The sequence below is a fragment of the Symphodus melops genome (genome assembly GCF_947650265.1).
Source record: "Symphodus melops genome assembly, chromosome: 8".
NCBI classification, from domain to species: domain Eukaryota; kingdom Metazoa; phylum Chordata; class Actinopteri; order Labriformes; family Labridae; genus Symphodus; species Symphodus melops.
Window position 1 is genome coordinate 15821165 of NC_136698.1, and position 27940 is coordinate 15849104.

The following is a 27940-nucleotide window of genomic DNA, read 5'->3' on the forward strand; positions in this document are numbered from 1 at the left end:
AAATAGAGGACCTTTTCCAATGTATCATTTAGAAACTCCTATTTCTCCTGAGCAACAAAGTATAGGCTAATTTAGATTTACAAATAAAAGACATGAACAGCTTATGGACAATTTGGTGCAGAATAAAGCCTCGTTTCCATACAGCAGTTGGTATGAATTACTATGAACTTTCTCCCCAGACTTCCAATTCCCCATACTGACTGAAAATCAGCTAAGAGGAGGTTTACCTTTGCCAAAGTAATAGACCCATCATGCTGCACTTGAAGTTAGCATTAGTAATAGTCATGTTATTGCAATGAAAACTAAAAATAAAATTGTAAATGTATTATAAAACAGTGGTAGCATAAATCTGACAGAAGTTTGTTAAACCTTTCACATAGATTAGCACAAAACTCAATGAACTAACAAGAAAAACCCAAGCTGACTGATTTTCACATCCATGTCAAACCTTGCAGAGGGTCTTCAGGGTTTCATTTGACTAATTGGTGTCATCAAGGAACAAAGGTCACATCACAGGTAAAGTTGAAAATATATTGTTTAAAATATATTTAGATAAACTGTAAATGTCTACTACATGTTAATTTATTCTGATTTTTCGATCATTTAAAAAGAGAGCAAACAGTCAATTTTATTACTAGCAGAAAAAGAGATGAAAAGTGACTCCCCATCACGCGAATTGAGTGCAACATTAACACTGGCCACTCCACATGTCACAGGATGAAGATCTTTGTGCTTATCCTGTAGTTAAAAAAACAACTCTACTTGACTTAAATGCAGCCCTTTACAACCTCTCAAAGGAGGCCTTGAATTACAGAATCATAGCTTAATCATGCTTAAATCTAGTGTTATATATTATTAGCATAATATGATGAAGATGTGAACAATTGGATGAGTGATTTATTGAAATGTAATTATTATTATTCTGCAATTTTTCATAGTTCTGAATTGTGACATTTTTTTATTTTCTTTTGCATGTCTTAAGCCTTTGTAATTCAAGGGGACGTGTTTTGTTTAGTGGTCTATTCTTTATGTAATAACAGTAATATCATTGTGCAAGCGGATGAAATGATTCAGAGATGCTGCTGACTGAGCGGGGAAGTGGCTGGTGACTAACACTGCTGTTGTAAGGCCGTGTCCTTTTGACAGACAAACATACTCATACATACGCACATTCATGTACGGACATCATCAAAACACATGCACACACACACAAAAGGAAGCAAAAAAAAGGAGAAGGAAATGTAAAATAAAAACATTGTTTTTGAAACACTCAGAGAGCCTCTGCCTCCTCCTCTTATTTTTCTACTTCTGCGGGTCAGTGATCCAGAGAAAGTGTCCATTGTCTTCTTCTGTTCTCTTCCTCTCACTGATAATGAGTAACTGTTCAGTGTCAACAAGAGCACTCTGAGACCTCCACTCACTGACTGAATAAGTGGGTGTGTTTGTGAGAAAAAAAATCAAACACACACTTATTCAGCATTGTACTATCCGTACAGAAAGAGCCCGGCTGCAATAGCAGCTTTAAACACAGACAATAGAAATACAAAGATCTTTCCTTCTTGTAAACAAACTAATCTCCTGATTTGCATTTGCTTCACGTGAATTACCCAAAATGAACTCTGGAAAGGATTAAGCAGTCTAATTCTTTAATTTGGGAGAATTTGAGTGTTCCTATATCAACCAGCAGGGCGCAGTGTGGGGTTGATAAAAACAGGAGACGGGCATTGAAGCTGTACTGGATTTCTGATACCAATATGTTGAAGAAAAGCCACTATAAAAATGTTTGAACTTTAACATTCTCAGACATATAGTCTTCTAGAGAGGATGATTAGAGCCAAATATGAGAAATAATAACTAAGAACTTCAAGAAAAAAGTTCAAATATAGAGAAGAAAGTTGAAATTCGAGAGAAAAAAAGTTTGAATGCCAATATAAAAGTTGTTGTATAGAAAATAAAGTGGACATTCAATTTCGTGAAACATCAACTTTATTCCGAAAATTGTATTTCAATGTATTTTTTTAAAATAATTTTTCATTTTCTCAAAATTGTAACTTTTCAAGTGCAAAATGGAAAAAAATGTGTTCCTTCCTCTCATCATTTATTTCTCATGCCTGGCCCTAATCCTGTTCTGTAGTTTTTCTTCACTTGGGTTTAATGAGTTTGTTTTTAGCGGTACAAATGTATTAACGTTATATTTTGTGATTGTGTGCACAAGGGGTGTACAGAACCAGTGTTTTTGTATTTAATTTTATAATTATCATCAACAACAGCACCATGCACTAGCTTCTCCCAAACCATATTTAGCATTCAAATGCTTCATATACAATAATGCATCAGTAAAACAATCTCATTATATTGCATATCAAAAAACACAGTACAGACAGAGGCTGGAAGAATGTTTGTACTCTTACTTTCATAGAAGAAGGCACGCTCTGTTGTTAAACAACATGGAGACAGTGGCAGAGAGAAGGATGGGATTAAAAATCACAGCTATCCTGGACAAATTCTCTCACCCTCTCCATGATGAGCTGCAGCAGGTGCCATACTGCCATTAGACTGTACAGCAGCAGTGGGTCCTTTTGTCTTTAACATGAACACTGACATTCCCCACTGTGGCTGTCACACTGACATACCTGAGACTCTGTCACTTATATCAAGATGCTTATTTTGATATTTCCCTTTGTTGCTTACTTTGTATTTCAACTCTGTCTAAACTAGTCTTGTCTAAACTTGTCTAAACTAAAACTTGCCACTTAATATGTCTCAATGTCCTGTATAGTTTAGTTGAGATTTTAATTGGTGTTTAGTAAACTTACTTGATAAGTAATGGTTGTAAATACATTTTAAATTTCTATTTATTCTTATTTTATTTGAACTTATATGCATCTCTTCTTTCTCATGTCATTTACGGTTGCATCACTGGAATATTCCCGCTGTATCAAAAATAAAATAAAGGATAATTTTATCTTATTTCATTTTATCTATAAAAGATGATGTGCTGGACTAAAAAAACTAGCTGTTTTTCTTATCAAAAGATTTGAATATGTCTTACACGAGTTTTTCTTAAGTATCAGCATGTAAGATTCAACTCAGTTATCATGCATCAAGCATTGTGTGCAACAGAGATTTCTTATTATGTGTGCCAGTGTGTGTGTGTGTGTGTGGGTGTGTGTGTGCGTGTGTGTGTGTGTGTGTGTGTGTGTGTGTGTGTAGGTGTGTGTGTGTGTGTGTGTGTGTGTGTGTGTGTGTGTGTGTGTGTGTGTGAGAGAGAGAGAGAGAGAGAGATAAATGAGATTAAGAGGGAGAGGTTTCCTTTGTGTTGAGGGGTCTTGACTATAGAGAGTGTATGTAAGTGTGCATGTATGTTGTCTGAGATAGGACGGTTGGCTTCCAGCAGCAAATGTTATATACACTGAGACTTTCAGCACACTCACACAGGCAGAGGAGAAAAGGCTAAGAAGTAAAGGATTTTACTAAACAAACAAGTTAATCTGGCAGGTAATATATACTTCTTTAAAAAACAACAAGGGAAAAGAAAATGTTCCTGCTCTTTCTGTGCAGATTGCTCATATCATACATGTAGGGCAGAAGTTAAGAGAAGGGAAGTGGAAAGCTAAAAGAACAGAGAAAGGAAACAGAGGAAAGAGGGGGAGAGGAAGGCTGAGAGCGGAGGCTGGTTCACTGGAAGTCCATCCACACGTCAGGAAGACATGCAATGTGTTAACTCACTCTTCCTGCATATCATGCTCCTTTATGTTCCCAGCAATCACACACACCAACGCAAAAACACACACAGAGTCGCTGCCACACTCATAAATGCTTTCCTCCTCTTCCAACACTTCAACTGAGCTTGAATTATCTGGTTTGATTAGAGAGCCATTGAATGTTTGATGTTTTTGAATACTTGGCCTCAAACCATGAGTCAGTGCTAAATATAAACATATTTTAGGTGGAGGCTCATTACATTTTTCTGTTATAAAGATTACAGAGGAATGTTGTCTCGCTGAGTCAGACTGAAGGTCTGAATCATGGCCGCATCACTACTCTGGAACCACAAGGGCCAGACTGATGCTGCAGCAGAGTTGATTCTACTGGACTGAACAATTACTCGTGGAAAGAGGACTTTAGTTACATGATATAGTAGTTGAGTTATCTTTTAATATATGATTAAAAATAAAACATGTTGTGATCAAAATAAAATGCTTGTCTATCCATGTAAAGATATAACTAATCACACATATGGGATTCAGGAAGTATAGTTATTAGTGTTGGGCTTTTAAGAGAGCCGACTAGAAGTGAAACGACTAATAAACGTGTTAATAAAGTGTTACTGGAAGCATTTGTTTCTAAGACACCAATGCAAAAAGGGGATAAATGTCTTTTTATGCTTTGTTTTTTATTAGACGATTGCATGTTCTTTATGTAAACTTGATCTGAAAAGTAACTTGTGACTACAGTTATCAAGTCATTGAATAAGAAATACAATTTTCTCTCAGCAGTTATACTCAATCAAGCAAGAATTGTCATTTTTATTGTGCCAAATCCTGACAAAAGTCGTCAAAAAAGCAGAGCTAGACTTAATTTGTTGTTTAGGAGATGTGCAACATGAATCCACTATGAGCAAGCGCTTGTGACCATTTGGCAAAAGTGGCATGGAAAAACTTGTTTCAAAGTTTAAAAAAAGAAACTTGAGCAGAGCCAGACTCCTGGTTATCTGCAGCTACTAGACTAGCAGACAAAATGGAATAGAGGGAGATGCAGAAAAAGAGATATTAGGAGACGGACAGAGACAAATACACACATACAGAGAGACAAAAATAGATGATATAGACTGGTTGCACATGAGTGTGTGTCTAATGTCCCTCAGCTGTGAAGTAACTTCACCGGATGCTCCTCTGTCATTTGTGTTTTCACAGCGGCTGTTTATTTACTAAAGAAAACAAGATGCAATATCTGACTTCATACTTTGTACCACATTAACTATTCACTCTGCTGCTGCTACTGTGTGTGTGTGTGTGTGTGTGTGTGTGTGCGTGTGTGCTCTCCATGTTGTTACACATTTATTATAGTTTGACTTTTGCCCTGCTGTCACAGATGTCACCAAGCTGTAAAGTGTAACAGAGAGCTGAATAAGTGACTTTATTAAGCGTCCACATTTCTTTACACCTGATTTTTTTATATATGCAATTATACTTACAGTATATACAGTATGCATGCTCCTTGATATACTGTTGAATATATATCTTAGTTTTCGTAAAACATTTAAAACTGAATAAAAAGAGGAATCAAACATCATACACAAAAAAACAACCTCAACAGCAGGGGAACTTGAGAAGTCTGTGTTTGACATTTTTATTCACAAAGAAATGTTCAATTCTGGTAATACATTTCAAAAGAATTAAAGGATTGCTTAAAAGATTATGACAAAATTCAGCAAAAATATTGGCTCAACACAATAAGAATACCATTTAAGAAGTGTTGGCAGATTTAATGAGCAGAGTTTGGAATTAGAAATTCAGTCAGAAATACTTCTGTCATGGAAAATACCTTCCATTGTTTGTCATTCTTAGAAGCTCTTCCCTAACATCCTTGTCTTTATCTCCGCTTGCCTGACCTTCTTTCCTTTTCTCCACATTCTTCCAGTCAGGGGGTACTGTTTTTAAAAAAGGGGGGGAGGCGGGCTAACTAACTAGTTTTAACTCCTCCTCCACCTCCTCCTCCTCCTCCTCCTCCCTGTGGCTAGGATGAATGTAGGGGGCAGGAGAGAGAGAGAAGGAGGGAGAAAGACAATAGACTTTAATCACTCATGTGGTTGAGCGCTGTTGGCAAGCCAAGTTTTTCTCGTGCAGAGAGAACAGAAAAAAACCCATAAGAGAGTTGATAGAAACTGTACAAGTACGTCAGAGAGGAGAGAAAGAAGAAGAGAGGAGACTGAGGAGAGGAAGTTATCATTAGTGAAACCTCTGAGTGAAGACCATACAGACCAAGGAAAGAGCAGAAGCTGAGAAAACAAATCTGGAAAATCAACACCTCAAGGAGGCCTAAGAGATCCTTAATCTTCATCATCTTCATTCTCCACACCTGAAGACCCCCCTGCTCCAGATTTCTTCTCCATTTACTCTGAGGTCCAAACAGGAGTATGCCCTGGCCAGCATGATCTCCCACTACCCTCTGACCACCGTGCTGCCCTGGCCTACAGCTCCCCACTACAACACCTGTCCTGACTTGGACTGCGCACTGCTGCTGGACGGGGAGGGTGGCGTCTCCCTGCAGAGGTACCAGCCTCGCTCCCCAGAGAGCAGCCCACGCCATTGGGTCAGTACACAGCAGAATATGTTATCTGTTTTAAAGAGATGTATTGTTCTTTTGTGGCAGATGTACTTTAAGTCCCACTTTACAGTCTGTCAGATGTTAGATGACCTTACAATGTTTAGAGCTGATGTCTTGTTTTCGTGTCCAAGGTTTTGTCTGTTTTGTGAGATACGAGGATTAAAAACACACACGCAAGTAACTCAAAACATGACCTGAGAGATTGGAAGTGTTTGTGACTTTTTCAAGGTCTGTCGGTTGGTTAATGTGAGAAACAGAGGAAGGTGATAATGAAGACAAACAGTGAAGAGTGTTTTTGAACCTTCTCATGTGTTTAAATGAGAGATTGGTGGGTATTTGATTACAGCGGAGAAGTAAATCAAAGCAAATCTCAGGCTGCTTGGACTTCATCGTTCTGGCCCACATTGTGGTAACAATATGGACATCAAATGATGGTGATTTAAAAATAAAAAACATCAACAAATTATAAAAATCACTCAGTAATTGCTTTGCCATTTCTTCAATATATGGATTTCAGTTCATGTATGAACTTCACTCAATTAAATGTTATGTAAATATTCAAAAATTCATATAATGCAATAATGCAAGCAAGACAGTAACCTTTGGCTGAACAGACAGGAGGACAGCTGACCTCTTATGAAAGACAGTAATTCACACTGTAACTACCGCTTATTGCTCAGAGAGTTTGTGTGTGTGTGCGCACACACAGCTTTGCTGACTGGTCAGCGTTCACAGAAGAGGCATGACTCACTTAACTTCAGAACCCATATGCAAAACAACTTTAATTTGCATCATTAAAAAAACCCTTGAATTTTCAGACCTTTGCTTACATTACTCACATTGGTGTATCGTCACATTTTTTGTTTATTTACCTTTCTTTAATTCTTATGTGAGGTCACAGATTCTTCATAACAGTGTGATTAACAGTTGGCAGATTATTCCAGCTTAGTTTGTAGCTAATTGTTTGCATGTGCACACTTGTGGTATTGAGGCCAAGTTGGAAATATTTCTGGTGTTTACATCCGGCACGTTTCAATTTAATGGGTAGGTGGTGAGGTCAAGAAAAAGGCGACGATGTGACACTTAGCAAACATTTAACCTCCACCTGCTCCAGAAGTGATATCTAATAACAATGAAAATACATTATACCAGAAGGCATCTATTTAAGTGAGCAACAGATAACATTATCACAAGGTGCCAACAGACTGGCTCCATTAAAACATGTGACCAAACATTCATCCAAACCACCATGGGTTAGACAGGATAGTTAAAGTAACACATAGCAATAGAGAAACGTGCACTCAGAATAAATAATATCAAAGGTGTTCGCATTTTTTATTGGTTAAAGCCAGTCCTTAAGACAGTGGGTAAATATATGGTGGGAGATGCAATTTCTATTCTCCACTGGCAATTGGTTCCATAATTTAGAGGCTCTCACAATGAAACATAATTGACCAAAGGAGCTGGACCTAAGAAGGACTACACAGTCCCCTCTTAGGGCACACCTTGTGGGCACATTAAATATTGGGCATGTGTCAGAGTGCTTTGAAATATTCACCAGTTGAGCAAGTTATATTTGTCAAGGATGTAACAGAGGTGGTAAAGCTTGTGTTTTCTGTACAAAACTTTAAGCGCTTGTTTATGAAGTGATAAGATAGGCCTTAATGCTGTTTTTTGCATTTGCATTACCTTTACCACTTGGTTTTTGAATGCAACAGTTTGAATTACCTCCCCAGACACATAGAACGTGGGTTCACCGTGACATACAGTGTTAATCTTGCTATAAAAACATACACACTACGTTGAAATGTAACCATGAGTGAGCATCAGTGCAGACTGATGATTTATATAAAGGCTGAACAGAATAGGGTCCAGGATAGATCCCTGGGGTACTCCCACTTTATTCATCAAGGGGTGGTGAACAACACACTGAACTCTATTTGAAATATATTATCTCCTCCAGTCAATTTAATTGGTTAAAACAATACATTTTTTAAAGGAGTATTTGTTGATTGACAGTGTCAAAGGCTTTTTAAAGATCTAAAAAAATTTCTCCAACTTAGAGATGACAATACTCTCTGGATGCAACAGCTTACATGAACCACTGCATGTGTCAGAGACCGATCCTTGTGACTGTATTTTACAATACTAAGTTGTTATTGTCCTCAGTGTGGCAATTGAGCAATATGGGTGATTATTTAAAAAAAGGCTTAAAGTCTTCAGTGAAGTTATGTCAGAAAATACAATGCATCATGGGGCTTAAAGTTAAATTAGTTTGATTACGAAATAAAATAAAATCTACAGAAGAACAAAAAAAAGCTCTCCAAAGCCCCATCCGTCGGCTCCCACTGGCGCAGGAGTTCCAGGAGCTCACTCTCCTGTGAGATAACTGCATGCAGTTATGAAACCCTTGCTGTCATAAAGCTTGTGATTAGACTGATAAGGTGTCTGTGATCACTCTACTATGTGGTTACAGGTAAAGTGGGGTCCACAGTTCAGGTCAGAGACAAGGAATGAGTGCTGAGGTGTCAGTCATTATCTGCAGTCCACTAAGGACGAGGAGACCCAAACATGCACACACTAATCGCCTATGCACAAGACCGACAGAAAGATGAGAGACTGAAATGATTCATGATCAACTGAGTTAAACTGTTTAACTCTATTTTAAACATCTAAAGCATTTTATACTCTTCTCATCATGTAAGTGATTGTTGAATATAATTAAACACAGGCCAATCAATAAAAAACTCCGGAGAGAATATCTGCCACCACCTCACACCAGTTGGCCTTCAATACCCAGCAGAGCAGTTCAATAACCTCAGTGGGTCATCTGCTGGAAATGCAGAAGTGACTTTTAAAGAGGGAAAACAGGGACAAATGAAAAGAGGATGGTCATAGGAGGGAGTTTTGATGATGTGCGTGTTTTCCATTGAAAAAAACAAAGAAAGCTGAGTGAGCACTCCTCCTTCCTCTTTTGCGTCTTTTTGAACAGAGAAGTGCACGTTTCAGGCAAATGCTCAGTGACGTGTCAGTGTTTCCATGTCCAAAGTTGACTTTGTCACTTGTCTTGTGTTTTTCTGTTCACTGATTCATTCGGGTTACTAAGAATTGTTCTTTGGCTTTAACCTGAAAGTCAACTTACAATTGCATGGGTTTTTGCAGTGCAGTTTCTCCATCTATGATGATGTATAAACGATGAAGAAATCTCCACTGAGTTGCTTTAATAAGCAGAATTTTATTTACAAAGAAGAACAGCATCAACCAGGCTTGCCGGTTCAGCCTGGGAGAGCCACAAACCAATAGTGATCCCACTCGAATGCATCCAGTCACTGATATTTATACAGCATTGGTCAAAGCAACAATCAAAAGAACATCTTTGTTACCCAGGTTGACAGTTTCCCAAACCCCCCGTGACTTCTCTGGACACAGGGCCCCATACATCCAATGTAGGGATCATGCTCAGATTGTATGTCTTCCATGTATTTTAAGGAGCATCACATGTTTTCACATGTTTCAGATTTAAACAACACCTATTTGTTATCTTACACTAAAAAGAGCAGTGCTAACTTTTGCCCTCAAATTATTAACTTCAGTACCACAAACAATGTTGTAAAATACTTGATTTGAAAAGTTGGTTTGAATGGCTCAAGGATCTTTGGGGTCATTAATTAATCCAATAAGCACCAACAATAGAAGACACATAAGAACTGTGATGTCCTTCTGTCTGGTCAGTGTCGTCCTATCTTTTGTCTGAAATTGCACAATTTATTAAGCTTGTATTTATTAAACTTGTATTTTATTTTATTAAGTTGTTGTTTACACACTCGGCTGACTTACTGCATGTCAAGTTGTCTCGTGGCCTGGGGGTCTTTTGGGGTTTCATATTGTGATATTGTGATTTTGGGGCAAATTAGGTCACATAATAGGACTGGTGTGAAAAGTCAATGTTGTGGGTATTGTCCCTGTCACTCGAGCCTCCATCCCAGTGGGACAACCCCACAGGAGCAGCTTTCTTAACTGGAGCAGAAACTCATTGTGCCATATGCCTATAGATGTGTGTGTTTTGGGGTCAAGTGTGTGTGTGTGTGTGTGTGTGTGTGTGTGTGTGTGTGTGTGTGTGTGTGTGTGTGTTTGTAGGGACTGGTCAAAGAGGCAAATGGCAATGCTTGCAGCAGCCACATTTTTTATTTGGTTTTGGCTTTTTTCATGGTGAGTTTTCATTCTATGTTTATGTGACAATGTACCCCCTCAACCACACACACACACACACACACACACACACACACACGCACACACATTTCCCGCTAAGGCAGAGTTTGCAGTTTTAGCCTCGACACATGACTAGGATCAAGCTGACATTGTGATATGTGTATTAGTGTGTGTGTGTGTGTGTGTGTGTGTGTGTGTGTTCGTGTGTGTGTGTTTGTGTTTGTGTGTGCACTACAGTTATCAATACAAAAGGTTAGCACGTTCTGTATGTCAGCAGATTATGATAAAGACACACCAACCTTATAAGCAAAAAACATGTAACTTTTAATTCAACAGAACACTATTTTTTAACTATTTTTTTCTTTTAGGACATTGTTGTTGCAGCAGTTGAGTTGTTATTGTGCCCAAATGTAGAAATAGCTTTATGGTACAAAAGTGTGTGATTTTTCACTTTCTCTCATGAATTCGAGTCTGCAGAGGAGTTCTCTGGTGTGATTGTCACCAGCTTGCCACCATCTCCACTGATGCATGTGTGTTGTTTTTGTTGCGTATATGTGACAGCTAGAAGAGAAGCATGTCTCTGGTGGGCAACAGATGGTCTATGTCTCATTAGCAGGAGGTCAGACAGACAACAGATCCAGTCCAGACCGATTCATTCAAGGCTTAGCAGGGCTTAGATCTTGTTGGGGTCAGATTTGGGGCCCCAGAAGGGGTCTGTGTGTTTGTTTGAATGTGTGTGCCGGAGCCTCTCTTATTCATCCTCGAAATGCAGGGACACCTTAAAAGCACTTCAGATATGGTTAATTGATCCCATATGAATCCTGTTTAAAGACAATAAATTACATTTTGTTCAAGCTGAAACATGTCTGTACAGGAATAAGATACGGTGGATTTGTTATTAATAAAACTGTAGGCAGCTCCGCCTTGAAGTCTGTCTCAGTTTGCAGGGTCAGCTGTGCTGGAGTGTGCAGGATGAGGAGGAGGAGGGGGAGGAGGAGGGGTGTCAGACAGCGGCTTCGGACTTTACTGGAAACTAATGATGTCACCCATCCAGAGAAAAGAGAGGGAGAGAGGGAAAGGGAGAGCTCAACAACAATAGATGTGAGAAGCAGAGACATGACATAAGAAAGGAGGGCGAGTGAGAATGAGACAGAGCTGTAATGTTTGAACAAAGGGTTCAGTTTAAAGGAGAGAGAGAAACATCAAGAAAGAGAAGATGCAGCTGTCAGTTATATAAGGGACAACCTGGCGTGTTCTTGTCCATCTGAATTTCATTAATACTACTACTGGAGAAACAGACACTCATCTGTTCGCTTATTAGATAAACAAGAGTAACTAGAAAGTGGCTTTCCACTGCTTCACTGCGCTTCAATGCCAGATTAAAGCTACTTTTATTCTCCTGCTCATTGGTTTTATTAGGTTAGAGCAGATCATTCCAACCCTGCACCATAAATCCAAACCTCTCCACTTTTGTATCTCTGGCCTGCTCCGGCTCTGAAACCTCTGCTGACTCTAGATAAACACTGCGGTTTTTGAACTCTGCCCTCTACTGGGCAGTATGCTTTGGAAACCTAAGCCCACCAACCACACACAAACATACTGAGAAAAGACTGTAAACAAACAAGCTCTAATTATGAATGTTCTGACACATTCATTCTGATATGGAGGCAGGAAAGGTACTCTCCATTTTGAAATCTACTTTCCTCTCAAGTGTTTTGGCTCTATGTGTCAGCTGATACTCCTCTTACTGGATGAAATGATGTGTCTGCCCGTATGTGTTTACTTGCACAAAAGAAAGCCTGTCGCTTTCTGCTTGGAAAAAAACGAAATCAAAATGAAATTAGTCGTTCTTTGGAATTGCAAGATGGTCCTGTTGCATCATGTTTGTCTTTGAGCCAGTACGGGTCTTCACACTTTCTGACTGTACTGTGAACTCTCCCACTCCTACTCTTTCTCTGCATCTCATACTCAAAGAGGAGATAATGTCCTTTCAAGTTAATCTCCAAAGGGTCCCACACTTTCTCTGATGCACGACCTTCTTATCTTGTGTGTAAACACTGAGCTGTTACACATGCTGCATGTGACCAATGCCAAAATTTATAGCTCTATTTTTTTTTTTTTTTTGTGGCTTGGTTCTGTTTCTTCTGCATCGAAATCACCTTTTCTCATCTCTCCTCTCTTCCCTCTCCTCCTTCTGCGTATTAGTCTGATTTTATGACCACGCTGAAAGCCAGAGAGGCTCCCCTCAGCCAGTCAGGTATGAGGACAGCAGGCTCGCTGGAGTCAGGAGGCTGGAGGCAGGAAGTGGGAGATTTCCTGGAATGTGCGTTTTTTCCCCACACTGGTGCAACAACAGTGCGAGCGGCACTCCTCCTGTTTTTGTCCCCTTGCTGTCTGTACTGTAGCCGCCTTTTCGGACATCATGGAATGGACTGAAGAGGATACTTGGGATGTTTAATAATAGCAGGAACTCATTATAACAAATGGCCGAGTACTTGTTGAGGGCTTTCCTAAGAGTTATTACGTCATTAGTCTTCCCAGAGAAAGGAAAACTTGGTATCAGGTTTGGCCTGAATTACATTGTAGGAGCTGTACACTTTAACTGTTACTTCACCACGTTTACTTTTAATTGCACAGATTGTGAAATATGCAGATACAAGAACCTGGTCTCATTTACAAAGCCACACATTTGATGAGACGAGCAGCTTGGCTTTCCAACCTTGCAGACTCGAGACTCAAGGAAGTCGTTGCTTTCTCTCCAAGAAACAAATATGTACAACTCAAATGTTATTCTTCGTCGTTTATTTTTCTGAAGCAGATTATACAATTGAAACATGGTGTTGTAATAAATGAGCTTTGGAGGTTTTGGCAGGAGGATTTTGTTACCTTTGGTCAGAGGCAGACCAACCGTTTCCTCCTGTTTCAAGTCTACACATACCACACATTTAGATTTAGCTTATAATTAAGGAATGAAGAACTGACACTATTTTCTTGTCTTTGTCTTGGTAGGAAGGGGACTTAATGTATTTCCCAAAAGATATTGAATTGAATATGTAAAGCTCCTGTGAGGAGTTTTAAGGGGTTATAACAGACTAAAATTGATAGTACATTGTTTCTGTAATGCCTGTAGCGGCTGTCGGGGGGCAGGTGTCAGATTCACATTTAGTGAAACATTTATTTAAAAAAACAGCAGGATGAGTTTTTCTGTCATAAAATTGTACTTTGCATATTCACACATACTTGTCAAGAACAGCACAGAGATAAAGATGTACAGCCGAGGAGCAAACCAATATCAACACAACACAACTCACAATTCCTTAGAGGAGCTTAATATTTGTTTTAAAGGACATAAGACTGTCGGCCAGAATTGGTTGAAGACTGTCTCCTGATTCTTCTATATGATACTATAGTCTACATCCATCACACAGAGCAGAAGCTGTCACATTTGTCAGACATTTTGTTTGGGCTGAGATGTGACATCACTCCCACTGTGAGACCAACACTCTTATCCCCCAGGGGGCTGAGCTCAGGGTCTTGCGGGGTCACAACCTTCCCACTGCCACTCTAGGCTTCCCAGAGCTCCAGAGACCCGAGTGGACACCGGGGCAGCTTGGCCTGGGAACTGGAGCCTGGCCAGATATACATCCTGATGAAGAGTCACACTGATAAAACAGATAACCACACATGGAGAAAAATGACCAAGATGTGTGTTGGGCTTCCCTGAACTTGGTGACCCCAAGCAACTCTAATAGGGAGCAATGATAACAAAAATTGGGACCTTGTGTGTGTAGGTGCATGTGTGTACTCTGCGAGCCAGCGTGTGTGACAGTCAGTGACGCGGAGCGTGACGTTTGAGTAACATGATGGTGTTATGGGAGCCAGGAGAGTGGGTAGCAATATCTAATGCACGAGCTCACACACACGATATTGAAAAGGGGGCCACAGCAGGTTTAGCTGTCCCTTCCACTGAGACATATGACATTAAGCGTCATAACCTCCACGCTGTCGCCTGACTTTGAATCAGCATGATTGTTTTTTCATGAACAACATACTGCATGACCCCCCCATTGGTCACTTTTGATTTCATTTATGATACAAATGTGTACAAAAAACCCCTCACAGAGACCAAACTTGATTCATATCTTCCCATTTATTCACACAAGTGGGCAGTTTGAGTACGTGTGTAGGAACAGTCACAGGAGAACAGTGTTGTCCATTCTCACACTCAGCCTATTCTCCTCTCTCTGACAATGCACAGTACAGTGACGGCATCTACGGTCTTCCTTGTATTGTCCCATGCACGGGCTTTGAGGCTGCAGCTGCTTCACACAGGACCTCCATCATTCATGTGTATATGAAATCTTACTGTTATGGAATATTTAAATATCCAGTGATGCTGTATGCAGGTAAATAATACAAGGAATACTATTGAATATGTACAAAAAAAGTTGTAAATAACCCTGCGAAAAGCCTGGTGAATGTCCTTATGTGATTCAATTCAATTCAAAAAACTTTATTTGTCCCCAGGGGGCATTTAAAAAAAAAAGAAGTGATATCTTCAGTAATGAGATCAGATGATTCAGCGTTGTTGGATGGGTTGAGGACTTTTATGTGAAAATGATAAATCTCTGGATTTTGGGGAGAGAAAGAATTGTTCTTATTTCACTGTCAGACGCCTCATTGGCTTCGTGAAAAGCAGCAATGAAGAGGTGTTTTGCATTATCTCCTGAAATCACAAATAAAAAAAATTAAAAAATAACCTCTATGTAGTCTATAACGCTGCCTGTCCCAGACTGCAAATATCAAAAAGTTTATAGACAATCCAGGAATGTGCTTAGTTAAAAATGTTAACCGAGTGTATCACAGTTTATTATATACTGACAGGAAAAGGCAGACTAGAAGCTAATTAAAAATGAAAAGATATCTGCAGAAGAATTGTAAAAGGGAAGAGGGGTGTGTGGTCATTTTCTTGGCGGAGACTAAGAAGATATAAAGGAGACTCTACACTTAAACAATTCAGATATAGGCCTACCATGTACATAGATTTGGATGCCTGACTATTAAGCAAATTTTCCATTTCCAATGGTTCTTCATCATCATAAATGTTTTTATGCCAACATTAAATAAGAAGAATTGTAACTCTTTAACAGTGTATAGTGACATTTCTGTGACTTCTGTTTTTAAAGTGGGTATATCCTCCAAAGGTATTGCCTTTTATTGTTGACTTTCTTTTCATGTGTTACCATCACTTAAATATACACTCTTTCAGGGGGCACAAATAAAGCTTTATCACACTGTGAAACACACTTTTGACTCAGCTTAATGTAAATTGAGCATTTTCACATTGAGAAGGTAAAATAGGTTTTACATTTCTGTAAAAACCTATTTTACGATCTCAATCTGACCGTAAATCCGAGCTTTTAGTAAAATACAATAAAAATGTGGACCAACAATTTCAAGAGAGAGCTCAACTACATGAAACTAAACTCTGCGACAAACAGAACATTTTAAAGAACCATACAATCACAGACATAATGAAAAACACAAGGGAAGTCAGAAGAAAGTTTCTGTTTCTTTAGAGTGCACAATTAGCAACTGATATTGTTAAAGCTAGACAACAACAGTGTATAGAAAACAGCTAATATGAATAAAATTATAATTTTGAAAACAAGTTCTCTGAATATGCATTAAGCAGTTATGTCAAATTCCTTTTTAACACGAAGGAAATAATTGAACATTGACATATTTCTTTGTAAAATTAGTATATAACTAAGACACAGAACACGTAGACAGTCCGAACCAGCCAATAACATTTGTTATGATTCCCTTGGATTTCATAAGAGTCAGATTTATGATTCCTGTGAGTTGATATATTGCGCAAACAGAAATCGCAAGCCTGCGTCCTTTCCCTGTGTGAGTGCGCACGATGTTGTCAGTCTGATGAAAGTCGGACAAAAAAAAAAGAGGAGGAGGAGTTTAAACGGGACTGTTGTGAGTGCAAGTAGGAGGAGTTTGGTCATTCAGTAGAAGAAAGGAGAGCCTTCTGACACACAGAGGAGGAGGACTTGGAGTTTGAAGCGGTTAGTGTGTGCAGTGAAGGAGAAGGAATTATTCTAGCGAGGATCTAATATTTTTTTTTTAAGGAACACATCTTCTTCTTTCCTTCGCGGATTACTCCCGAGCTCTGATGCTGTCCCCGGATCATGAAAGAAACGCTCACCATGAAATTCGCCTGGAAAACTAAAATGGTAAATGCAAAAACAGACAAACTCGCATGCTTTTCCACCAGTCCCTCTGTTGTTGGGTTTTGGGTTTTTGACGAGGGGGAGAATTGGAAGAGAAAGGGGAGGGGGTGTTTGTAGGCTTGGGAAAGTAGCGGATAAAGGGGGGGAGAAAGGGAAGAGGAGGGGGAGTAGGGGACCAGTTGAACTCTGCATTTTAATTTGGTGTACTCAGCTTTAAATCCAGTTTAGCCTACATTGTAGCTGCGTAAAGATGTCGCGTAAAGTTTGGAAGCGTAGGGAAAGGAAGGGGAGGCTAAAACTGAAAAATCCCCTGCCGACTCCGCCAAATATGATCTCGATCCGCTAGATTTCCCCTCCCTGATGGTAGATGTAAAAACTTTTGTCTGGGGGCCAGCAGCGAAACAGAGAGGGAACAATTGGCGTGGCCCCGGGGCCATCAGTGTGTCTGCACGGGTCCCAGCTGCGTGAAGGCTAGGTAAACACAAAAGCCAACAGATCAGCAATGGCCAAACACAACTGTTGTTGCTCTTATCTGGAGAGTATTGTTTCACACACAGGTGATGGGCAGATTAGCACTATTTGAGCAAAGATGGAGTACTAATAGTCTCGTCTTGGTGTCACCCCAGTGCACGTATAAAGCATTATCTGCAGTGTCCAATTTGTCCTGAGAGTAAACAACTCATGTCCTGTTTGCGCAATACCCAGGGTCATTTGCTGCCCTGTACTGTGTTATCCCACACCTGTCTGCTGTGTCTTTTCCTCATCCCTCTGCTGTATAGAAATCTCACAGTGAAAGACTGTTTTTGGTTTCTGTTTGCATGTAGGCTCATGGAACTTTGTCCCTCAATAAGCCCCTGCATGGTGCACAAAGCTGGCAGAGCCTTTTTCTAAAACCCTGCTCTGAAAAACATCTCCATCTCTTTGGCTGACAAAAAAAGCAGGCTGTGTGTGCAGACTGTGAACTCAGCAGCGCGGCCAGCCAGCATAGAGACCTCCTGCTATTGTTTTGGGAGTGTGTGGAGTGCATGACTCATGATGTATTTATCTGTGACTGTGCCAGCCATCCAGCCAGCAGCAGCTACAGAGAGAGGGGCCGAGGCAGAGAGACTTGCACTTATAGGAAGCTGACCTTATGACAAAATGCTGAACAGGGTAGGGGGTGGACATAAAGACATATTTCAGCGAAATTCAGCAGAAAAAGGCTCAGACTGCTTGCCAGTTTTATTGCCAAGTCCACTTGAAATCCCTTTTTTGCTCCTCCTCTCCATGTCTCTCTCTTTGTTTGTTTTTATTTTGTTGGTGTGAGCTTTCTTTTCTTTCTCTGCATCACATGTTTCTTTTCAAACTCTAACACGGCCTGGTTGTGGCTGTGTGCCATCAGCCTTCAGAACCGTCCACTGAGGGTGTTAATGGCGACTTTGGCCTTCGACCTCCTTTCTAGCAGCCCTTGTTATTTGGGGTTGAGTGGAGACTCTGCCATTGAGCCGATGAAATGGAAGTGGGGACGAGTGAAAGTGATCGAGGCCGTTATCGTTTGTTTGTGAGAAGGGTTTTCCATAATACTTCTTGGTGTTTGTGTTTGCATCCATCCACCCCCCCCCCCCCACCCCCCTTTTTTCTATCTGTGCCTCTGTTTTCGTCTCCATATGTTGATGTCTCAGCACATTCATAGTTTGATATCCCTTTGTTTGTTTCTGCTGCTTGTCAGTGATTTACAACCAGAGACAGACACTGTACTTAAACAGCAAGATGTGCACAAATCCGTGTGGACTTTCAATTTGTAAGCAAACTCATGGGAGCTAGGCAGGCAAACAGACAAAGAAAAGTTCTTCAAATGCTGTTTTATTATGTGGAGGCTTGTTTGAGATACTTCATCCATTCTGGCTCTTATCTTCAGGAACGCCATCCAGCTCTGACTTCAGCTGCAGAGAGAAGCTTTGACAGGGTGAAGGAGATGGATAGAGGAATAAAAGAGGGAGTAAAGACAGGGAGGGAGGACTGGCAGGCTGCAGCTGTGGGGGTTGGGGAGTTGGTCAGTCTAGATGTTTTACTGCACTTAAGTTGTTTTTTTAAATAGTTTGGGTCCTGTGGTGTGTCTTTTTTTTAAGGATTATTTCTTCTGCTTTTCTCAGAGAGGATCCTAAAAAAACCAAATACTATTGAAGTGTTATTTGTTGCGAAACTTGTTGATGCAGTCTGCAGCCTGCAGTCATTAACAGGAAATTGTTATATCCTTTTGTCCCAATCGCAAACTCTTCTTTTATCTCTTCTCAAGGTCTCTAAAACATGCTCCCTTTCTTTTCAGAGCTCGGTGCAGGACTGGGGGGAGGAAGTCGAGGAAGGAGCCATTTACAATGTGACGCTGAAAAGGGTTCGGATCCAGCAGGCAGCTAACAAGGGAGCAAGATGGCTTGGGGTGAGTCAAATGATACACTGACAAAGCAGTTTTAAAGACAAAACACATTTAACAGATCTAGTGTATTAAAATATGAGTCTTTTCAACTTTCTTAACCTGTTGCATTGGTCTTTTTTTCTTTTCTCTTTTTTTTTTTTACCCAAAGTGGAAATGTTTCAACCTTGGACTGTTTAGATGACTTGTAAAGCAACCCAGCTGCTTGTGTGCAAAGTGCTGATCATTTAAACCTAAAATCTAATCTCCATTGTTTACAGCACAATGTGTCTTTTTTTTTATTTTTATTTTTTTATTGTTGGGCCTCTCTCTTTCTCTGCATTGTGCAGCACTATGCCTGTTGTTTTAACATTTGGGCTTTAAAGCTCCCTGTTTTGACAACACCTTTTAGCTGCATGCTGAAAATTTCTCCAAAGAACAGTTTCTCCAGACGTGGACTGTTTAGCCAAAGCATGTGATTTCCTGACTTCTCCGGCTGCCAACAATACTGCTCGCTCCCCCTGTGCAGCAGTGTTTTACAAAACGCTGGTATGACAAAACAAAAAAAGGGGTATTAAAGGATTTTACTGGAGTTGTGCTTTTTTTTTTTTTTCACTGCACATAAAGCATTGCAGTTTCCTCCGCTGCGTTGTTTATATCAGCATAATAGCATGTTATACAGTCTGTTATTATTCTGTGGCATATAAAAAAGGAACAGAAAACAGCACTTAGGCTTAAAACTGTATTGATATATTGACATGAATGTGAGCAGCCAACTGTATTCAAGCTAATTAAAACACCATGGCTACTTAATACAGTGCTGTCTGTTGAGTAGATAGAATGGAGAGCGATCCCTATTGAGACATTTTTGTATTCACTATAAACAGGCTATTGTCTGTGAATAATAGCAATTCTTTTCACTTGGATTGTAGGCCTACAGTCAATTACTGTTTACAGTTTGTGGGGTAGTTTTTGCATTAGTTTACCCCTCATTTATTTCATCTGAACTTCCTCTATGCTGGACTTAACCTTAAGTTACTTCACACAGATAAAAAGGGGTATTTTGCAGGACTATTATCAAAGGAGAAGAGGTGGGAGAACTCGGTTCCACTGCTGTCCTTTTCTCCGTCTGGGGTGTGTGTTTGTGTGTGTTTGTGTGTCTGTGTGTGTGTGTTCGGGGCTGTGGTGATTAAAAGCAGATTGGCGCGTTTCCTGTTGTAGCGTGCTTACTTCACTAAAGTTTCTTTCTTTCCATGTTTGTGCCATGCCACTTCTTCTTCTGCCTGTTTTGTAACTTGTCATTCCTTTTGAATTGTTGAACATGTCTTGGGACATAGAAATGAAAAACAGTACCTGACCCTTTTTCTTCTGAACATTTAGGCCTTCCGAAGGAATTGTTTCCACCTCATCAAATCACATTTTAAAGCTTTACTTAGAAACATGATTGAGTCATCAAAGGATTTTATGTTCTGTAATATACAAGAGAAAACATCCAAATCAACCTGACATATTGAAAGCATTGTTCTCTATCTCTACTGACATGGACCCGAAGCCAAAGAAAAGATTTAGAAGGACCTGCCAAATAATAACAAAGGTGCCTCTCAGCTCAGTTTCCACAGGTTAAACAGGGTAAAATGATAAGTGTTTTGTGTGTGTTCTCAGGCGGAGGGCGATCGTCTGCCTCCAGGCCACACAGTGAGCCAGCTGGAGACGTGCAAAATCCGAAGCATCCGCGCCGGAACACTGGAGCGTCTGGTAGAAACATTACTGACGGCGTTCGGAGACAACGACCTCACCTACACCTCAATCTTCCTCTCCACCTACAGAGCTTTCGCAAGCACACAGACTGTACTGCAGCTGCTGCTCGACAGGTGGGAATGGAATCAAGTGTAGCATAAAGCTGAAAGAATGCACTGCTTCTCTGATTTTAGGTTTTGTTTTTAAATGTGCTCTGCTTTTTACTGCTGAAGGTATGGAAGTGTGGGAGAAAATGAACAAGACACAGGAAGATGCCAAGGCTCTGAAACCAATGGAGCCATTAGAAAGTGAGACACATTTTTATATGTTAACAATCATAACGTTCTTGGTAACAAACAGCAGAACTTTACACACCTGCCCACCCATCATTGCAAAGCCCTCCTAACACCCACAGTTATTTTCCTGCTGTCTCCATAGTGCCCTGGCTTCTACCCTGCGAGCCTGGCTGGACCAGTGTCCTGAGGACTTCCAGGAGCCTCCTGACTACCCCTGTCTCCACAGACTCATGGACTACCTGGGGAGGACTCTGCCAGGCTCTGAGGCTCTGAGACGGGCTGAGGGTTTGCTGGAGCAACTGCAGAGTCAGGCTGGCGTGGATGAAACTGATGGTGAATAAAGAAGTGTTGTTTTTTTTCTACGACATGAAGTTCTTTGTTCAGTAATAATAGTGTTTAAAATTATCTGTGTTTGCCTTCCTCCAGCTGGTTTTCAAGGTAACACCTCTTTCTGCCTGGGAGAGGAAGAGGAAGTGGAGATCGAGCTGCAGGAGGACTTTGTGTCGTTTGATGCAGACTTAGTGGCAGAACAGCTGACCTACATGGATGCAGTAAGTAGACAAAAAAAAAAAAAGAGCCAGACACGGTTTGAATGTTGGTGTGAGATTTAAAGGTGGCAAAAGTTACACAAGTTATATCTATTAAATGTTTTCTTCAGTCTCGCCATACCTAACATCAGCTCATTGTTCTTCCTCAGCTGCTGTTTAAGAAGGTGGTACCCCACCACTGTCTTGGCTCAATCTGGTCCCAGAGGGACAAGAAGCACAACAAGCACAGTGCTCCAACCATTCGTGCCACTATCACACAGTTCAACGCTGTGGCAGCCTGCGTGGTCAGCACGGTGCTGAAGCACAGACAGATCAGACCACACGTCAGAGCGCGGGTCATCCAGCGCTGGATAGACATCGCTCAGGTTGGCAGAGAGTGCACAGGCACACAGATTCATCCATAAACGTCCATCTAAAAATGTTCCAAGGAATGACAGTCCCTGTGTTCATTTTCTCTAACAGGAGTGTCGCATACGAAAGAACTTTTCCTCTTTGCGAGCCATTGTATCTGCGCTGCAGTCCAACCCCCTGTACAGGCTGAAAAGAGCCTGGGCTTGTGTGCACAAGTAAGGCCTCAATTTTGCATTTATGCAGATGATCTCAATGTACCTTGTTAGAAGAATCAGCTTTAAATCAGTCATTTTTGCACATTTATTTTATCTTATATGTTGATTGCCATTGCTAACACAAGTCTTTGCTTGACACAGAGACAGCATGCAAACATTCGAAGAACTGTCAGATATTTTCTCTGACCACAACAACTACCTGACCAGCAGAGAGCTCCTTATGAGGGTGAGTTTCCAAGCATTTGTTTTATTTTTGCCTGATTTAATGTTCATGTATGAATGAGCAAATGTCGGTAAAATCATTTGTAGTTTCTATTTTAACATCTAATTTGGCAATCCTGAAAACTTTCCTTTTTGGACTGGAGCCCTGAATCTGCATTTTTGTTTCCCCCTGCAGGAAGGCACTTCAAAGTTTGCCAGTCTAGAGAGCTGTGCCAAGGAGCACCAGAAACGCACACACAAGAGACTCCAGCTGCAGAAGGAAATGGTGAGACAAAAACTTCACAACTCAGGCCTTCTGCCAAATCTTTTTTCTCTCTCTCTCTCTCAGAGAATGCTTAAACAGAGCTTTATAACTTTAAACAACACATTCCTCTAAGGCAGTGCACTGTAAAGTGAGTTCTAGCCTCTCCAGTATGATAAAGCCACATGATTATCTTTGTTTACTCAGCACACTATGTGGGGAACTTGCATTAATCCTCTGTTGTATTTTACAAAAACCCTTGTCTTTTTGTGGCATAGAAACTCAGTGTGGTATCTGAGATTTGAAAAGTATTTTTTGTTTTGTTTTGTTTTTTTGTCAGGGAGCAATGCAAGGAACAATACCGTACTTGGGGACTTTTTTAACAGACCTGACGATGTTGGATACAGCTCTACCTGACCTAGTGGAGGTATGCAAAAATGCTGTAACACCTGCTGAATGTGTGCATGTGTTCCAATGTTTGAGAGCATGTGTCTGTGAGTTTGTGCAGCTCTGCAGATCTGAGAGTCGGTCTGTGTAACCACTGTCAGAAAGTGGGGCGTAAGTTTCCATGAGTGCGTGAGGAATTTTGTTGGTCCCGTTTTTTCGGAGTGGTCCACCTAATGCTGTTTGTCTAAGCCGCCGCTGGTATGTGATGTCCCGGGTCTGACAGCACTCTCTTTGTGTCCCCTGCAGGGTGGTCTGATCAACTTTGAGAAGAGACGAAGGGTGAGTCACAGCTGACATGATTACACTCTGATAATTATCACACGATGCTGTGTGAAGTGAAACAGATCTCACATTGGACACTCTTTCTGTTTCTGCAGGAGTTTGAGGTGATTGCTCAGATCAAGCTGCTCCAGTCGGCCTGTAACAGCTACTGTTTGACTCCAGAGCCAGTGTTCCTGCGCTGGTTTAAGAGCCAGCCACAGCTCAGTGAGGAGGAGAGGTACTGCTGCTTCTCATTGCACCGTTATCCATTAGATAAGAAGCATATTAGTGCATGAGGTCATACTCTGTTGAACCTATTGTTCACACAATAGAAGCTTCTTTCCAAGTGTCCCCTCAGCTCCCCCTGCTGTTCTTCTGTCATGTCTTCACTCCCTACTGATCTATTGTACTTGTTGTTTCTGCTCTCATTTCTCACTTCTCAAAATTCATGACTCTGAACAGTCACATGATTTGACAATGTTTGATGGTTTTAAAGTGTTTTTTATTATCCTCTCTTGCAGCTACACCTTGTCCTGTGAGGTCGAAGGTCTTGGTGACAGCAGCCCAACCTTGCCCAAACCTCGAAAAAGCATGGTGAAAAGACTCAGTCTGTGAGTACATCCAGATTGAATGTATAGTTCGGAGAGTTTCTCTCCAAATGTCGGAAATGTATTTTCAAATACGCCTCCTTCTCCTATTAAAGCTCTGAACTGCTATGACCTATTTTAATGTCATTATCTAATAACCCACTTCCTTTATTTTCCAGTCTGTTTCTTGGAACTGACAGCAGTGCAGCCAGTTCTCCGGTCAGAGAAACACCACGATCGCCCCCTACTGGCAGCTCTGGGGAGAGCATGGATTCGGTCAGTGTGTCGTCCAGTGACTCCAGCAGCCCGTCAGATAGCGAGGGTCTCACCCCTACACACAGTTCGGACTCCCAGCACAACAAGGTGGGTCACTAAACTAAGATTCCAGAGAAAGTGTTGGTTTGGGTTATAGCATGGATTGAATGATGAATAATAAGTAAATTGAGGGGTGTTAAACTTCTCTTTTCTTTTTTTAAAAGACGGGAACGTTCAGAGTTCTAAATGAATTATTTGACTGCAGTTCTGCTCTTTGTGCAGAATAAAGTAAATATAGATGTTTGTTCAGCAAACAGTGGAAGGGAGCACCTTCTCTGCAAAGAGATTAACAATCTCTTTCTCAATTAATTTCTAGATGTTTGTCTATTCAGTGCAGTGTCACTTGACTAACATTACTGGGAGCTCATGGTTGAGTAGAAAAGGAAAATGCACTGATGTGTCTGATATTTGATGCAGAAAGCCAAAACCATCCTTCTGACAAAAAACATTTCCAGCTTTTATTTCTTTGCAAGAAATTTTTTTATAGAAAAAAAACCACACACAACTCCTGGATGAATGAGAAGGCCACTAACTACTCTCTAAATGTGATCCCTTTCGCTCAAAACAAAACTTAAAGACCATTCCCCCTTGTCTGGAACAAATACTATTTAAGGATGGTCATTCATCCCTTATATCCAAATGCTTTTATCCGGGGTAAGGGGTTGTGTATTGCACTTTTTTTTTTTTTTTTAAATCAAATATCTGAAAAATCAATGTTCTGAATGAGTTATTTTCTTCAGTCCATTGATTGTTAATTAAACCTGTTTGTAACTGCTGGTTATGATTTCCTCAGCTATCAGAATCCTCCTCATGTACTTCACTCCACTCAATGGACACCAGCTCATCAACAGCCAGTGTCTCCATGACTCCTGTGTCTCCTTCAAATCCTGGGCCCCCCTGCACCCACAGACGCTCCATCTCCCTCACAGCCATGTCCCCCTGTTCCCCGAGTCAGACCCCAGCTTATAACACGCAGGCCCAGGACACATGCATCATCAGAGTCAGTCTGGAGCAGGGCAACGGGAATCTCTACAAGAGCATAATGGTAAATAATACATGTGTTTGTTTTCCTGTGTGAGAGAAAGTGTTCTGATTTAACACTGCATTATACATGTTCTACCTTTTTATGACCACATTTCTGGCTTCTCCTCCAACAGTTGACCAATCAAGACAAGACTCCGGCTGTAATATCACGAGCAATGGCGAAGCACAACCTGGAAGTGGAGCCTGAGGAAGGCTATGAGCTGGTACAAGTCATCTCTGAGGAGAGAGGTAAAAACAAAACATGTTTTAACATTTAACATTTCTCCATTAGAGCGACCTTCCTTAAGATTGGGCCCTCCAAAATGTGAACAAATTTAGGGTTAGGGTTAAGTTTGAAAGGCATATTGTAAGATTTTTTTTCCAATGGTAAATATAGTAAATGAAATTTAATTTATATGTTCAATTCAGCATTCTTGTAATTGTTCCACTGATCATCTGTGATCGAAACTGAACAAGCCCCAGTAACCCATGTATTCTGACTCATAGTGTAACAGGACTATAACAGCAAGATCTTAAACATTACTCTCGTTTTGTCTGTATAATTTATCTTCCTCCAGAGCTTGTGATCCCAGACAACGCCAACGTTTTTTACGCTATGAACACCTCAGCCAACTTTGACTTCCTGCTGCGGGTGCGAGGCTCATCAGGCCGGACCGTGCAGCTCCGAAGCAGGTGCAGCTCCACACTCCCTCGTGCCCAACACCGATCGACCATGTCACTCCGACTCAGCAAAGTCACACTGTGACAGTGACCTGCAGGGATGCCTCCGTTTGCCCTTACACCACTATAGTCCAGGACAATACAAGGTGTAGACTTTTTGGATTGTGGGAGAAGAGACTGGACGAGAAGCTGTGCATGATGGAGTTCCAGAAGTTTTCTAGACACTTGAAGAGCTTTCCCTGGACTGTGCCATCCCCTCTTGTCCCTTTTCAGCCCTTTACCGTGCCTAAACATTGAACGTTGACTTGTAGCGCGACTGCTGTGCCAGTGGGACTTGACTTTTAATAGTGATGCCTGTAACTGAGTAGAACAGCGACCCCTTGTGGCCTCTGCTCTTTACAACTATAGGTTTTTGCACATGTAATGGGAGCAGCCGAACTCCTGACCTCCAACAGTATTCTTGTGTTGAATGGACTTATTATTTCTGTTCTGTGATGTCTGTGTAGCTGAATACTTTTTTGGTAACAGAAGTGTGATCAATGCAGAAAGAGAAGAAGGATGGAAGGCAGATTGGACTGCGTGTCAAGACCTGTTGCCTTTTCAAAGACTGAATGGACCTCTTGCAGTATTCTGAATGATATCATTCAATTGATGGGAGCTGTTAAGTGATTGTTTTCCCCAGTCGAACACATTAAGAAGTGTACAACCCCTCTTATATTATGAGCTGTGTGACGAATGCTGCTTGCGTTCTGATTGGTTCCATTACTTGGTTTAACAAGTCCTTATCCCATTTGGAACAGCCTTACTGACCCTGTCTTCAGGGTGCAGAGACAAAAACATTTTTAACTGCTTTCTGATCCAGGAAAAGAAACCCTCGCATCTTTGAATTCTCAGCACGTGTGGGTCAAAAGAAATGAATAGATGTACAAGAACAAAGAAGAGGCGCGAACGGCTTCCTGGAATAGAAAACACCTTAAAAAGTGTCTCTTACTGCGTACTTGTACCTCTTTGCCCTTCATTATATGAACTATAGAGTTGCACTTGTCCGTTGGTAACAAAAGCCGATGGGATGTGAATACAGAAGAATGAGCCAGCCGCGATGTAAGTGGTTTCTCCCTCTTCACATAATGAATAATTGTAATTTGTGTTTGTTATTGTTGCTTTTTTAAAAATGTGTTTTTTGTTACTCAATTTGGGCCAGAAAATCTGTGTCAGACTTGAGAGTGATGAAGGACTTTTTAGAAGTAAATGTTAAACTTGTCATAAAACAAAAAGCCTGTGCCAGGATTAACTGTGACACATTTGGAAACCTGTTCTGAGGGACACTTCACTTTATCATGCAAACAAAAGCCAAACAGCTCTTCACTCAGTAAATAACCTAATCTGTTTGTATGATCGGCACACTCCACCATCTAAAGCAACGTTTTACAGCAGACAAAAGCTTTTTTTAGTTTCATTTCACTCCTGCTGATCTCACAATGCAGATCTAATGTGCCATAAGCAAACGTTTGTGTAAACGGTTGATTCCCTTGGTTGATGTTATAGTCCTGGGACAGCTGGTTCACTTATGTTAATTACCCATTTGGACTAATCATTGGTCTCCATGCAGCACTTCACTGTAAATGTTCCCAGTCCCTGTTCTTCACTGCCAAAGACTCTTGCTCTACCTGAATAAATAAATTATTATCATTATTACGATGGATCTACTGTGAGTTTTTGATTTCATATTGACACCTTGAAACCATTAATGAATTTTGTTCATTTATTTTAGTCTTTTTTTGGTTTGTTTGTTTGGGTCCGTTTCCTATACTTTAAGCGACAGCATTTGGTAGATCCAGGCAGC

At 40.7% G+C, this 27940-nt stretch overlaps 1 protein-coding gene across 2 annotated transcripts; it reads left to right on the plus strand.

The window, feature by feature from the left end:
• The first annotated feature begins 5781 nt into the window (after positions 1 to 5781).
• Positions 5782 to 27792, plus strand: rgl1 (ral guanine nucleotide dissociation stimulator-like 1). Of its 2 annotated transcripts, none has more exons than XM_079349866.1 (18): positions 5782 to 6315; positions 19090 to 19200; positions 20836 to 21044; positions 21144 to 21218; positions 21349 to 21539; positions 21633 to 21757; positions 21904 to 22119; positions 22217 to 22320; positions 22462 to 22546; positions 22718 to 22807; positions 23124 to 23210; positions 23477 to 23509; positions 23608 to 23729; positions 24013 to 24102; positions 24258 to 24441; positions 25187 to 25438; positions 25551 to 25665; positions 25995 to 27792. In XM_079349866.1, the coding sequence occupies exons 1-18, from the start codon at positions 6154 to 6156 to the stop codon at positions 26180 to 26182; spliced, it is 2439 nt and encodes an 812-aa protein (XP_079205992.1). In that variant the 5' UTR covers positions 5782 to 6153; the 3' UTR covers positions 26183 to 27792. The 2 variants fall into 2 exon arrangements, with proteins under 2 accessions (XP_079205992.1, XP_079205993.1); XM_079349867.1 differs by lacking the exon at positions 5782 to 6315 and adding an exon at positions 16541 to 16787.
• The last annotated feature ends 148 nt before the right edge of the window (positions 27793 to 27940 follow it).